The following is a 15542-nucleotide window of genomic DNA, read 5'->3' as shown; positions in this document are numbered from 1 at the left end:
TCTCGTCATTTTTGTAGTTTATCATCTCGCCTCTGAATCACTGGGAAAAAAAGACCGCTTTTAAATGACCTTCGACAATGTGAATATCCCCAGTGTGAGCAAAATGCAGCCATGTCAGACACAATAGCTGCCATGCATGTTGTAGTCAGAGATGCTGTTTGAAATTAATTACTTTCATCCACATTCATGTTTCCTTATGAGCCACCTGGAGCGCTTGTATGGTGAAATTACACTGATTGGATCACGCCGTGTTCCTACATTGTAGATTAATAGATGCAGTTGCTTACAGCAATGTATTTGTGTTATATGCAATTGAACATGTAACACAGGGTGGATGTAATGAAAGGGAGCGTGTCGTCATCTGGGTCATTATAGTGCAGGGATTTTCATATTATATCTTAAAACATGCAGTGCCTCTGCATGCGTCCACGCATGCCAGTGTTATTCTGTCATAGAGAACAAAATTAGAGGAGATCTCTCAGATTCATCTGCCCATTACACAGACAGATTTTACAACATCTGCTACTTTCGCTATCCTACCAGCTCCATGTTGTGCAGCTCAGTTTTTAATAACGACTACCATTAAAGGAGTTAAGTAGTTGGAGTCTGCTCGACTGGCATTTTGTACGACACTCAGTTGTCTATAGTTGTTTTACCCTGAAAGCAGAAATTCTGCATATATAATAATCCTAATAATAATAATGATGATAATAATAATCAGCAGTGACCCTAACCATCAGCATCATCCATTTTGCCTGTAATTAGTAATCCATCTTATCTCACGACAAGCTTATTAGCTCTTTCTGCATGTTTGTTCTCACTGTGAATTATTCCTTCCTCTGGTTTTAGCAACAATTTCTTAAATTCACATATTTATTAATTCTGCAATTCACCTGAGCTGTCGGTCTTTGCATTAAGTGAGCAAACCTGCGTAAGGATATAGAGAAAAATCAAACCACAATAATCACCTTTGTTGCTCCAATGGTGATAATAAATGATGAATGGTCTGCATTGCACTGTGCAAATTTGCCATTTACACTCATTCACACCTATTCACACACATTCATGCATGGCCTCTATATACAGTTCTTTTTCCATCACTCGTCTGTCATACTCATTCTCACACTGCTGACTCAGCGACCAGAAGTAATTTGGGATTAAGTGTCTTGCCCAGGAACACATCAGCATATAGAATGGTGGGATCAAACCCTGAACTTTCTTCGATGAAGGACGACCTGCTCTCCCGCTGAGCACAGCTGCCCGCCCGACGAAAAACAATAAAGGTGTTCACTGCAGATTGGTTTCCTATTCAGAACAGAATAAATCACCGGAGCTCAATTTGTAACCAATTTAATATTTACAGTGTGATCTGTCGATATGTGTGTTTCTGAGTGAAGCTCCCCGCTTGTGTTGGCTCCTCTGTGCTGACTTTCCTCCAAAAAGCAGGAATAACAGAGTATAGTGACTGATTCATCAGCAGCAGATGCATTACAACACTGGTGTCTTCACCTGCCATCTCCAAAGTGTCAAGTGTTCAGGAATTTTAATTAATCTGCCTGTACCCTGGGGCAGCTCCATGCAGGTGCGCTGGAGCCAAGAAATATTTTCAGCACAGGAAAGACAATATCTGCTGTCAGACTGAACAGAAAGAAAACACAAATGAAGACACAGCTGATATTGTATTTGCTGCCATTTGCTTCCATTTCCCTGGCAGTTTTGACGTGTCAAGTTCGATACCTTGATGTGCCTGTCGCCTGGAAATGTCCTGGTGTCACTGTAACAGTTTGTAATTTGTCTTGATCGTTCACTTTATTGTCACTTAAACAAATAAGCTGTCACATAAATGAGGGACAGGACAAGATGGGGGAAATGCATGTTTGCCTTGCAGATGAGCCAGGGTTTGCAGGGCTTAAGCCGCTGTAGCCCAGTGATTTCTCCTCTGCGGATCTAATGTATGACTATTATTAACCTCCCCACTTATGAGCGGGTGAGTCACCCTGTCCAGTGACAGAGCTGCCACAAGTCCTCACTCAGCTGTCGGACTCCATGAAAGAGAGATCCAAACCAGTGACGCCAATCCTGTCCCCACCCCCTCAAGCAGAGATCCTTCCTCTCCTTGCAGAAGAGGTCTCATCTGCGTGACCTGCCACTCACGACCTCTCATACTTCCTGTTTGCCTCAGAGAAGAAAGCGGGAAATATCCTCCTCCCCCCACACCCAAAAAAATAGTAATTCCTCCTCAGGCAATACATTCTGAATTCATCAGTACATTTTCATTTTATCTAATGTAACAGCACATAAACTGTTGGTCAGAAGCCAGCAGGTTGGATTGAGGTCAGCGGAAGTGCCACTGCTGTATCGACCCCCTTGGGTTCGCTCGAAAGCTGACAGGACAGTTTTCCAAGCGATGTGTTCATTAATTTTCACTCTCACATGCACTGCCCTGTTTAAAGCAGACATGCTGTGTGCGATGGTGAAGTTATTAACTGAGCACAAAAAGAATCAAAGCGTTCCTGTTCCAATGTATCTTAGAGTACGGAACATTTCTAGGCTCTGCCCGTTTCTTCCTGACCCACTTTAAGTTTGCCTCATTTGTCCTTACTCTGCACAGTTTTATTTCTATATTTAATAGAGGTTGTCTCTACACATGTACTGAACAACCAAAGTGAGTAAGAGTGAGGATACTGCATCCATTATGATAAAAAAGAGGCACTTTTGATCCTTTTGAGAAAAAGAAAGAGAATAATAGTGCAGGTCTGTTGGAAGCTCTCTCTTTGTACATGACATTGTCTTGGGTAAAAAAAAAACCCTGTGATGAGCTGCTGTATCGAGCAGATGATTTGGAGAGAATGGGAGGAAGTGTGTGCATCATCATATAATCAGAGAAACTTTATCCACCCTACTGCCTGCTTTCTTCCTCCCTTCCTCCCTTCCTCCCTTCCTCCCTGCCCTCAAATCTGTGGCTCTGTCCCTCATTCCCTTGGTTAAAACAGGCCTCAGGTCCCAAAGCACCATGAAGGGCAGAATGTGGCACATGTACCCATCCCCAAAATAACTTGTTTTTTTTCTCTCACTTAAAATTGAAGGGTATTGCAGCTGTTACCCCATACCAACACACTCACTATGGGTCATAAAATAAAGAGTGCCCTGGGAGTTTTATAGTTCTCAAAAGTAAATACAAAAATAAGAGCATGGGAGCAGGGTCTGCAGTCAAAACAAAGCCTCTGATGTAAGCACTTTCATTATGACTGACAGTGCACGAAATGTTTGCCTTGTTGAGCATCTTTGGTTTGATTTGGTGCCCTTTACTCCCACATATTTCTGAGCAGTTTTGTATTAAACATGTTGTTCCTCTGTGCAGCTCTCCAGCTGGCGCCTCACCACCTGACGGAAAGTATTTCCTGTGCTTTCCAGAGACGAAAATTTGGCGTGGAACAACAACTTTCAGTCACTTTCATCCGTCGTTCCTCTTCTTTCTCCTCCACTCTCTCCACCACTCGTCACTTTCAGCTGCTTGTTTTTCCATCCTCTGTCCGCCTGCTTCCCTTCTCTCCCTCACAACATCCCCTCTCACACTCACTGGGTGAGCTCATTCCTCTTGTGCCGCTGCATCTATCGTCTTGCGTGTGATCGAATTTCTCAGTGGAAGTTACCCGCAGGATGTGGATGTGACAGCACTGATGATTCTTGCTGGTGTCGACAGTAGCGGGCTAGATCTGTTGCTATGTGACAGTGGGATATTTTCTGAATGTATAATGTATGGTAAATAACTCCCCTATGAGTCAGTCTCATGATACATTACACAAAAAAATTGCATTTGATTGCAAGCACGATGGAAAGCGCTTATGTCTGGTGGCTCTGAGCCCTTAGGCCTTCCTGTAATGTCAACAATACATACGGAAACTGACCTAAGATCATTGTCTACAGGACAACACAGCCTATTAGGAGGTTAGTGCATGAGTAACATCACCGCGGGGATTCATAGAGGCTCAGCCGTCATTACTGACCTCTCCAGTCTTCCATTGGACACGTCTTGTTTCCGTGGTATACACAACCGTAAGCTCTCGCTGGAAGGCACTGCTGGGACAGCGTGCTGTTACTCCTCGGCATATAGGCGTGTCTGGAGAGCTGATGAACCTCAATGGATTTTCTCGAGTGCAGCTCTTCACTGCGAATGAATCACACAGTGTGTCAGAGAATGGGGGCAAAAGAAATCTTTGGGGGATTATTGTTCTGATTCATGCACAGCTGTGGTTTAAGCTTAACAGAATCCTCCATTGGGAGTTGTGTGTGCAAATGCAGAAATGGTACGACAGAGGAAAAGCACTAAGGCAGCCTATGAATATAGTGTATGTAGTTATGCAGGTGGAAAATAACCTGCAACTTTTCTTCAGTAGCATGTGCACACATTGTTCTCAGTTGAATGGGCGAAGCAAGAGAGAAGCTATTGTGTAGTGAAGAATGCTCAAGCATTATAAGAAAGAATAAAGTGGGCGGCTCACGGAGATGATATCACAGGGCCGAGAAACATACATACACATAAGCTTGAGAACTAGAATATAAAATCTTGTGGGTGCAGCCGCATTCTGCAACTGTGAACCACCGTTTCAGAGGCGAGAGGCCTCTGTGTGAAAAATACATTTCCATGTTGTGGGGGCTTACTCAGGCAGGCAGCAAGAAATGGAGATTTAGAATAGTGCATGTGACTCTGTGTGAACGTGTGTGTGCACTACTGCTGCCTGCAAGCAGGGGAATAAAGGTTAAATCGAACACTTCTGTTAGTGTCTTGCATCCAGCTGCAAGCATTCCTCTCACCGCCCCGGATTCCTACATGGAATTGCACAATCCTGCTGTCGCACCCCCCAGTAATCTAAGAAGAACAATGAATAATGAACCTCTTCCGTCCTTCATTCTGTAATTTATTACGGGGGCACAATTCTGCATGAAAGGAATTTGTTATACAAAAGACATCTCAAAAAGCACACAGCCATGTGCAAGCTTGTAATGGATTCTGTGGTCCCTTTTTCCCCCTTTGGCACAATATCTTGTATATAATCCTGTATCACATCAAAGTTGAATCCTTTTTTCTTTTTTTTTTAAATTTCATACATGCACATCAGCAATTTCTGCCTCAAGGACAGAGCTTTAATCACTGCTTAATGCTGCTGCGCTTAACATCTATGCTGTTTCCTGTCTGTTTTTTTGTCAATTACTGTCATACTCTTATGTTGCATTTATATACTGCACATTTATGTCCTGAAAGGCATTGTGGTCAGATTTTTTTTTTCCATCATTATTAATCAATAATTCCATGAAAACCTTTCAGCATAATCAGTATGTTTACTTCCCGTTGTCAGTCGCACTGAAATTCTACTAAACTAAATGTCTGAAAGTCAAATTAACACACCCAGATAATGTGGATTAGAGACTAATTGTTCCTGTATGTATATGTTTAGTTGGACTCACGCTGGCCTGGGGGCGCTCTGTGTATGCTCCACAGTTCCCGCCCCTGGGCTTTGACATGGAATTAATAGAAGTTAACCACTACCAAAGACAACAGAAAGGAAAAACAGGGCAAAAATCCAGGCTGGTACTTTGTTTTTTGGACTTACGAGGAGACTGTGTTTATGCTCTGAATGTTTAGAAGTTCATGGATGGTAGGAAGACTCGACATGTTGCCAATTAGCTGCCAGCTAAACCAGAAACCACTAAATACTAACAATCAGAAAAAGGAGCATATCTTCAACTTGTGTAGTGGAGGCGGATCCGCTTCATTCCATAAATCCATCCCCCACTTATGCTTGATTACTGGAATAAAGGACTGTCGTTCATTTGAACAGTGTAGTTGGGCTTATGGCTGTAGCTCTGCTCAACTGTGCATGGAAACGTACTGAATGTTCAAATCTGGTGTCTCCTCTGAGCTCTGTTTACAGCTTCACAACTAAATCTGTGGTGTGACCGGAGGATTTGACCAATCAGGAATCCAAGAGAGAAGTGACAGAATAAATGCAATAAAACCTTTCAGCATGAGAGGAGAGTTTCAGAGATGAGAGATGGCCTTGGGTGATCTGTCACAACCAGAAACCAGAGTGTCTGTCCATGCTCATCTGATGAGAGTGGTGAACATTTTGGTGTATCACTAAAAGGAAAAATGTGCATGAGTGCAATGGAAATGGACTGAGCGACTAAAATGTCACTCCAGTTTCCGGACTTCACTGTACTGGAAAAAATGGCACAAACAGCTGACGTGAGTAGAGTTTAAAGGGTTCACTGTGGAACATTTAGATGTGTTCATTTACGGAAATAGAATTAAAAAGTATGAGTGCTCTCAAATAAAAATAAAGGTGCTGCAGCCAGATAATATGCCTTTAAGTAGTAGTAGGGCTGTTTATTAAGTCATACAGATGCAAACGTCATAAACAAAGTGAGTTTTGTACGGCAGTGACTGAAAAAGCCACAGAGAGAAGAAGCTTATATGCCTGCCCGTCATTATCCCCCCTAAACCCCCTTTATACCCTTCTAATGTAAAAATGAAAAAAATACATACATCAAGGGAAACGATATTAATATGCATACATATACAGGTTACTCCTATGCATGTGCACATGAACATATGTAGCCTACTATGGGCAAGGGCCCTGCTTCCTGGAAGCTGTCATCTTGCACTGCCATGTTTCTACAGCAGCATCTAAAGAACAAACCAGCCAGCATGTGTTTTGCATTTTGAAGCAGAGGCGTATTATGCAAACAAACACGATCAACATCCTTGTGCTTGGTGAAGGCAGGGATGAAAGGAGGAGTCCTATGTTTGCTACCATGATGTGTTACTAAAAATATCAATGCACATCTTCTTTAAGACAAATCTTGGCAAATTCAGTTCCATTTTTTTTTTTTTTATGTAAACCGTTTCATAGTCTGACATAGCGTCTGCACTCAGCGTTATTCGTTTATTTATGGCGCTGCAATTACACTGATGCAAAAATAATAAGCGGTGTGTGCATGCTTGGTGGGGCTTATCTGCATGCTACTGTGTCTGTGTGTGTGTGAGAGAGAGAGAGGGATCCCCCAACCCCCCTCTCGCTCTACCTTGAATGGAATTTCAGGAGGAAACACGTTAGTATCACAGCACGTACAGTAGTCATGTTCTCACTCCCACCTCTCCCCACAGCAACCACCCTCCTCTCCGGCATCCAATTTACCAGCATGCGATGCATTTAGATTACTGGGGGTGTCGCCTCACTACATGCTTCTCACATGACTGCGCTGCATATTAGAACTCAGGTCGGAAGCCAATGGGGTTTCGGTGTGAAGGTGACGTCAGGGGGCGGATCGGTATGCTCGTGTATGTATGTGTGTGTGTGTGTGTCTGTGTTGCTCGCGTGCATGTGCAAGAAGCTTAGACAGCTCTGTACTCCTGTACAGGCGTACTCTGTGTGTATGTGTGTGAGTGAGTGAGCAGTCAGTCAGTGTGTGCAGCTCGGCCGGCCTCCCTCCCTCCCCCCGCACTCAGTGGACTAGATTCCCAGCCACGTAAGAAGCACAGCGGCACCACGGGAGAGAGGATGTCCTGCTGAATCCAGGGATTGGCCTGGGAAAGTCGGCCGGCCGTCCCTTCCTTTTCCTTCCTTCCAGCACCTTACAGCAGCAGACATAATCCACAGATACGACACTTTTTTCTTCTTCTTCCACGCACCGGACCAGAGAAAGACCGTGGACGTCGACTCCCGCACACAAAGAGCTGCAGCAGTTTTTATTTCATTCTTATTCTTATTCTTCTTCTTCTTCCGGAGGGGCTTTTCTCCCCTCATGTATTAGATGACAATCACCGTGCACGGATAATATGATCCCGGGGAACAAGGCCGTGCACTGACCTGATACTACTTAGCCAAGGAAGCTAACTAGTTAGCTCTGCACCTGCTAGCCATCATTTATTTGACAGTCAAATTTCGGCTTTAAATCCAGTTGTGTTTAATTAGAATGCAACACTTGCTGTGAACGTTTTTTTTTTTGCCTGTATTTACTTTTAGTTCATTTCTTCCCGTGCCTGTAAGATATTTTCCTTTCGTATGAAGCCTTCAATGCCATTAACCGGCGGCGAGATAAGCTAACAAACAAGCTGCGGGTTAACTTGTGTCTCCTCATTCATTGTATTCGCTGACTTTCGTTGCCTTTGTTGCACTTTTGTTCTCGCTAACGTTGATGAGATTTACAGCAGGTCTGTACAGAGGGGTTTTCGGATAAGTGGGGGCAGGAATTCTGTTAATTTACTTTTTTTTTTCTTGCATGGAAATCTAAGTGAGGTAAATTAACGATTGAACTGTTAATAATAATTTAAAAAAAGAGCCATTTTGTTGTATGCAAACCAACGAGGCAGCTCTGCCCGGTGATAACCCGCAGTTTCCAGCAGCCGGCTGCATTTAAACCAATTTATTTGTTTGGTCCTTTTGTTCAAGACTCACTGAGGTGCTGGACGATTTGTGATATTGCACTTTAAATCAAAGTGGTGCCTGCATTAAGGAGCAGAGGAGCGAGGAGGAGGAGGAGGAAGGTCCCCACTGATACTGTGGAGTTATCACACTTATTCCTCATGAACATACAAAGATCAAATCCAATTAACATTTCACGTCATGGGAGATCGCGACATAAATCGCACGATTTCGAAGACTTGTCTTGTTTAAGGACTACAGAATCGCACCAGAGCTTCAGTCCCAACCTCGGGTCCCCCAGCCCGCCGGAGACCCCGGACTCCTCGCACTGTATCTCCCGCATCGGGGACTACCTTCTGCTGGAGCCGCTGGAGGGAGACCACGTATTCAGAGCCGCCCACCTCCACAGCGGAGAAGAGCTCGTGTGTAAGGTTAGTATGCACTGAGCTACAGTCAAACGAGCGGTTATGCTCTCTAATATTATTCAGAACAAACTCATAATGGGTTAATATCTTTTTGCATTTGCATTGGCGCATCGGTTTCTATGTTAATATGGTGAACATAGTGCAAAGAGAACGGCTGAGGTGTTGACTGTTGCAGCTTAAATAATTGCTTGCATTGTAAATAGAGAGCTGGCAGAGCAGCCTAATGGAAAAAGTGAATGGGGCGAGCTGCGTGGTTTGGGTTGCATGATGTAACGTTGACAAAGGAGTGAGTAATCGCGCGCACACACACACACACACACACACACACACACACACACACACACACACACACACACACACACACACACACACACACTCTCTCTCTCACTCACTCTGTGTTGCTCTTGCCTAACCATGACCAGTCTCTTTTACAGTGCAACCCTATAATCGTATGATTTCAGCCTTTCAGTTTTAATTTCGGTGCATAAGCAGTAGTCATATGTTGCCTCCAGTGCCAGATATTATTAGCTGGGATCTTTTTAAAGATGGTTGTTGTCAAGAGGAAAGCCCACAGGGTAAGGGAACTTCACAAGCTCATGCAGCTCCTGTGACATTGGCTCCAGCATTGACCTCCCTAGCCTTAAGAAATAAACCACTATTCCCATAAGGCTGAGGGCAACCACATGGCCTTGCCACACAATTTATAGCCCCCTTTGACTTTGGAATATAACTGCTTAAACAGGCAGCGGGGTTGACCTTGTGCTACAGTACATTCCACCTTTTAAAAAAGGCCTAAGTGGCTTGATGAATTGAGACAATAGTTACATGCACTCGTGGACACATGAGGCAAGACCGATCCAATAATCTTTACCTTTTGACTTGAGATAATGTTTCATCATGGCACAGATTAATGGCCTCTTGCACAGCCTGTGAGTAAACCACAGTTTGACCTCATCTGCTCTTGTCAGTTTTAATGAGTCAGTCATGACATATCAGTCAATCTCGAAATCCAGGATTGGTAGTTCCTGCCATGCTGGACGCCTCGGTCGCAACTTGGCATCTAAAACTGTGAGGTGCATCTGCATTGACTGCAAGCAGACGAGCCACCCCTCACCTGAAGTGGTTGTGCTGAAAGGCAGTTGGGGGTTACTATGGAAACAAAAGAGACAGTGCACCCCCAGGCTGCAGTACAATACTGTGCACCATACACAGTGTTTTCACTTTTCCTCTATGAAGCCTTAGTCTGTCCAAAGATTAAACAAAGTGTGGTGTCAGGATAGTGTGGTAGATGGCTCACATTTTGGTCACATTTTGTTTAATTAAAGAGCAATTTAAAACTGTCTCGGTCGGATTTAATTGTGTCTCTCCACAGTCGGAAAGGGGGAAAACTGTTTGGCAGATGTTCTCCCCCTAAGATCTTGACACCAAAACAACCTAATGAGATAATTGTGCTCATAAGTCAACCTAGATAGGAAAAATTTAGCCTTTTGGCTAGAATGCAAACTGTAAGCATAAATGTTTTTGTTTTTTTTAAAGGTTTTTGACATTGGCCAATACCAGGAGTCACTGGCAGCCTACTTTGCCCTGGGCCAGCACCAGCATATTAACCAAATCCTGGAGATCTTGCTTGGGGAGACAAGGGCCTACGTATTTTTCGAGAGAAGCTATGGCGACATGCACTCTTTTGTCCGCACCTGCAAGAAGTTGCCAGAGGATGAAGCTGCCAGACTTTTCTATCAGATAGCCTCGGCTGTGGCACATTGCCACGACAACGGACTGGTTCTACGTGACCTCAAACTGAGGAAGTTTGTCTTCAAGAATGAGGACAGGTGAGTTGTGCAAGAAATGGTATTTAATATGTACTTTTTTTCTACCCTGTGCTTGATTATGTGATATGGTATGTGATATAGCAACGGTCAGTCTCGGGTCTCGGTTTACATGGAGGTTAGAGTAAACTGAGACAACATAAGAGGACTGACATGTGTGCCTCCCCTAGATGTTATGCAGAGTACAGGAAACATAAGCCTTTTGTGTCTCCCTCAGTTATTTTCATGCAATTAAATCACATAGAAGCTAAATGCAGTGAAGTAATTGCACCTAATCCAACCTGGGACTTCTGTTGAATCATGGACGTCCACATAGAAATGACCAAGACTAGATTTTCCAAGACAGATGTTTGCAAAGCTCATATTTTGCCACTGCTGCACTTGTGGAGTGATCAGCATGATGAATCTGTGGAAACCACGCAGACAGTGCAACTTTACTGACCCCTGGTGGCATAATTTGAGAACCACACCCTTAATATCAGGCATCTGTTGCCACAGCAACCTTTTTGTAAATTAATGAATAAATTGTATTTAGATTTTAGTGGATTATGATTCATATGCAAACTTTTTTTTATCATTCTTAGTCATGTCATTGATGACCATAAGCCTGTGCTGTAAGTGCTAAAGTTTTTCGAAGTTAACTTTAGTGCTGCTAACTATTATCTAACACCTCATGGCAGAGATACAGGCTGCACATTATTGTCCTCTATCTAAAAGTGTGACATCATGCCTTGGCGCAAACTGTGGAAAAAGGGAAGTGGAGCTGCCTCACATACTCACTCCGGGTCCAATGACCTTGAATGCCACACTAGACTGCTCATGAGCTGCGATGCCAAGTCCCCTGTCCCTCCCATTAAATGATTGATGTTGGGTGAATTTTAAGAGTGATGGTGCAGGACAGTATTGGGTCACATTTACTATATGGTCTGTCAAGAATCCTGTGACAACTTTACAGTCCCCTTTTTGGCACGAGAGCATAGAGATGACAAGGCGAAGCTGCTTTAGAGACTGTGAGACCGTTCTGGCTTGAACCCAAGTGTGTAACAAAAGGATATAGCGTGTGCATGGGGGAAGGACAGGAATGAGACTAGGCATAAAATGATACCTGAGTAGGCTTTCACATTATGTGTTATGTTATTTTGGCAGCCTTTGACCTCACAGCACCCTTTTGAAGAGTATTGGTCAAAGGTTGGCCTTGAGGTGAGGCACTTAAAGGGTCTTGTTGATCTCTGCCTTCTACAACAAGCTCATTTCACATTTCATCTTCACGATCAGCTCATATTACGTTCTGTGTAACCTAAAAAGACAAGATGCAACAACTGGTACAAGCTCAGTCTGTTTTTGTAACTCTAAGCTCCTTTTTAACAACATGTGCAGGTTTGTCCTCAAGCTGTAGTTTAGGAATTATTCTGCTGTATTTAAATTAGAAAGATTAAATAAACTTTTCCCAATGTATTAATTAATGAGATTATTTAAGGTAGCACAATATTATTTACTGGTCTAATCTAGTGCTTCTTTGGTTTTCTTTTTGCACACGCAGATGGCCCCACAAGTGTCTCTTACCATGCACGTGGAAAATGTTTTTGCCCGAGCCATACTTAAGTGACAATACTTCTGAACAACCAGCCATTATTATCAGCCCTCAAGGGTATCATAGCTGCTATTGTGGCATTTAGAGAAAAGTGTAAGTAGATGCTATTTTGAGGGGGGCGGGGGGAGCAGGGAGAGGAATCTCCCTGCGTAGCAGTTCAGTGCAGGAAACTTAAGATGAGCACTCACCCATAATTGTGTTTCTTTTGTATTGTGGAGGTCTTCTGGTATGCCTTTTTGTAGGTGGATGCTTTTTGGTTGGGCTTTTATCTGTGGGAGGAAGTGAAAGGAAATGTCAAGCTTAAGCCCAGAGCATTATGTGCTCTACTCCCCCCCCCCCCCGATATCCTCAAGTGATGGATCTAAAACTCTTAATGTCCACCAGAACAAATTACCTCACCTCAGTGTCTTTTGTAGTGTTGTCTAAACATTTGGACTATGGTTTGAATGATCCTTTAATAAGTTTCATATTTTCATACGATCATTATGTTGAAAGTATTTTTCCTTTCTCTGTCGTGTTTCTAGAAGCCTCGTGAAGCTGGAGAGCCTTGAGGACTCGTATGTCCTGGACGGTCATGATGACTCTCTGTCAGACAAGCATGGCTGCCCGGCCTATGTAAGTCCTGAGATCCTCAATGCCAATGGCAGCTATTCCGGTAAAGCAGCTGATGTCTGGAGTCTGGGCGTCATGCTTTATACCATCCTCGTTGGGCGCTACCCGTTTCACGACGTCGAGCCTGGCTCTCTGTTCAGCAAAATCCGCAGGGGTCACTTCAACATCCCTGAAACGCTCACACCCAAGGCCAAGTGCCTGATCCGCTCCATCCTGCGCCGGGAACCCGCCGAGCGCCTCACCTCTCGGGAGATACTGGATCACCCCTGGTTTGCCTCCTCTGGGGCACTGGGGGTCACTCCAGTGCACGGCAGAGGAGAAAGGGATCAGGAGCAGATGGTGCCTGAGGTGAACATGGAAGAGGAGCTGGAGCAGTTCTTTAGCTGAGCAAACACCAAGCACAAACGGATGACTCTGCCACGGTCCACTCGCCACGCTCACAGCAGAGCCAAAAACAGTAGTTTAGAGATTGTATGGTGAACATTTGTCACTCATAATAAAGGTGTTTCCATCCTGTTTCCTTTTCCACCATTTCATGGAAAACCTTGAGCCTGGCATGACAAATGGCATCTATACATCACCTGGCAATGCACCCTCTCGAACAAGGATGCTGCCGCCCGACATGCAAGTTGCAAATAATGTAGCAAATGTTCATTTTGGATCTGTTTTGTTTAATGTGGTGCTCATAAAGTAGACACTTTCACCATTGTTTGACACTACGGAAAGCATGAAGGGACATAGAACACAAGAAACCAAGGAGAGCAATTCTGAATGAACTGAAACAACCTTTCTTAGTTTGTTTTGTTCGTCGTCATAGCTCGAGGTGAAACCAGTTTTAACCACAGACCCAGCGTCAACAGTCACAATCCCGGGTTCTGTCGGTAACCTAAAGTAAGGTCGTCATAGCTGACCTGGGATCACTGGTTTAAAAGTGGAGCACCTTTGGGCTTTTTCTTGTCATCATGTTTGACCTTGATTTTTGCATCGTTACACTTTTTTTTTTCTTTTTTTTTTTTGTTTCCAAATTACAGAAAATTCCGACAGTCACCAAACTGCTTGACCGCCTTGTTTTCTGTAATTAGTTTCTCTGCCTCCTCGTACTCGGAAGCCTTTACCACACCATCCATCCCCACATTTCCCCCCCCCACCACATTATCCTTTCTTTTTGTCTTTGTGTTCGTAAGCTATTCCAGTCTCTTGTTACTGCTGCTTTAATGTCACTCCCTTCACCTCAATCTTAAAACCGTATTCTTGGTAAGCCTCCAAACATGGCGTCATGCACTTGGTGTCTGAGGTGAACGGACAAATCCACCTCTTTAAAAAAAAAAAAAAAAATAAATAAAAAATTAGCTTCCTCTTATTTAAATTCATTCTTCAGTTGTAGAAATGAGGATGTAACATTTATTTAAATTGTAACAGTTATATATAAATAGAAAAAAAAATATATATATAAATAGAAATATATATATTTAAAACTACATTGCAGGGTTTTTTCTTTATTCAGAGATTCCTTTTTCATGTATGATGTAGGCAATATCTTGACACAGGACAGGCACAAAGAGGAGATGTCTGTCTGAAGTTTTAGAGTACATAATGTCTTCTGTGCCAGTATTCCTGTGGCCCGACAGCCCATGCCACCGGATCTCCCCCTTTTTCTTTTTTCTTTTTAAAGACTTGATACAAGCTTTTCAGTGATAGTATTGCTATGACGTGCTCACTCCAGGACCTCATGTTAGTTTTGTGCTGCCTGCGTAGGTTCTGTGAAAAGGTCATGCTCGGAATGGGTACCAGTGGACATGTTATGTCGTATCTCAATGTTACTTGAATTTGTGTTTTTATCTAGTCATCGGCATGTGCCCCGAGAATGCTATAGCCTGCCAGGGGGAGAAGGGGGAGGGTGGGGGTGCTTGTTTTTTTTTTTTTTTTTTTTTTTTTTTTTTAAGAAAAGTAAAACAAAATATAAAAAAATCTAAATTTGCTACTTATCTCTGTTTCTTTTCAAGAATAATAATAATAATGATAATAAAAAAAACAACCATTGCTTTTATTGTTTTGTAGACTGAGCTGCCTTTTTATTTAAGTTGTTTCTGATTTGGTGCTAATGTTTAGTCCTTTTTGTTTCATGGAGGGGCGTGGTGCATGGTGGGATATCTGCCTCAGATGTTCTGATTGTATTGTAACAGATTCTGGTGTTTTGTCCAAATTTCTTCAGTAAATAAATTGTGAACTGCTATTTGAATTTGTCTTTTCTCGTCGGCACAAAACGGAAGCTTCTGAACAAAAGTTATTGGAGTAAAAGCCTGAGCTGTGCCTTTGCTCTAATATACATAATAAAGCTTTAAAAAATGATCATACAAATTTGCAATATCTTCAGAATGGTCAGCTCAGAAAGCACACTTTATTTACTTATCACAAAGACCCTTGTCAGACCCACAGCTCAGTGATTCATCTCTAATGGCTGGTTACGTACATTATGAAATAATACTGTTTTTTGCTCTTAGCTGGTGCACTCTAACAATAGCAGCTCATCATGGGGCTGCAAAAGAGATGTTTTAAGAGGACTGTAATAAGAGCGCCTATAATGACTCGAAGAGGATTCGAAATGAGTGAGGAGGGAGAGGCTTTTACTTACTTACAACATATATCAGAAACCTGGGGAAAA

At 43.1% G+C, this 15542-nt stretch overlaps 1 protein-coding gene across 1 annotated transcript; it reads left to right on the top strand.

Moving 5' to 3' along the window:
* Nucleotides 1–7138: 7138 nt before the first annotated feature.
* trib2 (tribbles pseudokinase 2) lies at nucleotides 7139–15113 on the top strand. Its single transcript, XM_058613138.1, has 3 exons — nucleotides 7139–8857; nucleotides 10388–10680; nucleotides 12793–15113. Exons 1-3 carry the CDS (start codon nucleotides 8588–8590, stop codon nucleotides 13265–13267), a joined length of 1038 nt encoding a protein of 345 aa, XP_058469121.1. The 5' UTR covers nucleotides 7139–8587; the 3' UTR covers nucleotides 13268–15113.
* The last annotated feature ends 429 nt before the right edge of the window (nucleotides 15114–15542 follow it).

This window comes from Solea solea, chromosome 17 (assembly GCF_958295425.1).
Source record: "Solea solea chromosome 17, fSolSol10.1, whole genome shotgun sequence".
Lineage (NCBI taxonomy): Eukaryota > Metazoa > Chordata > Actinopteri > Pleuronectiformes > Soleidae > Solea > Solea solea.
Note: the sequence above shows the minus strand (reverse complement) of the source record. Positions and strands in the feature narration are given on the sequence as shown.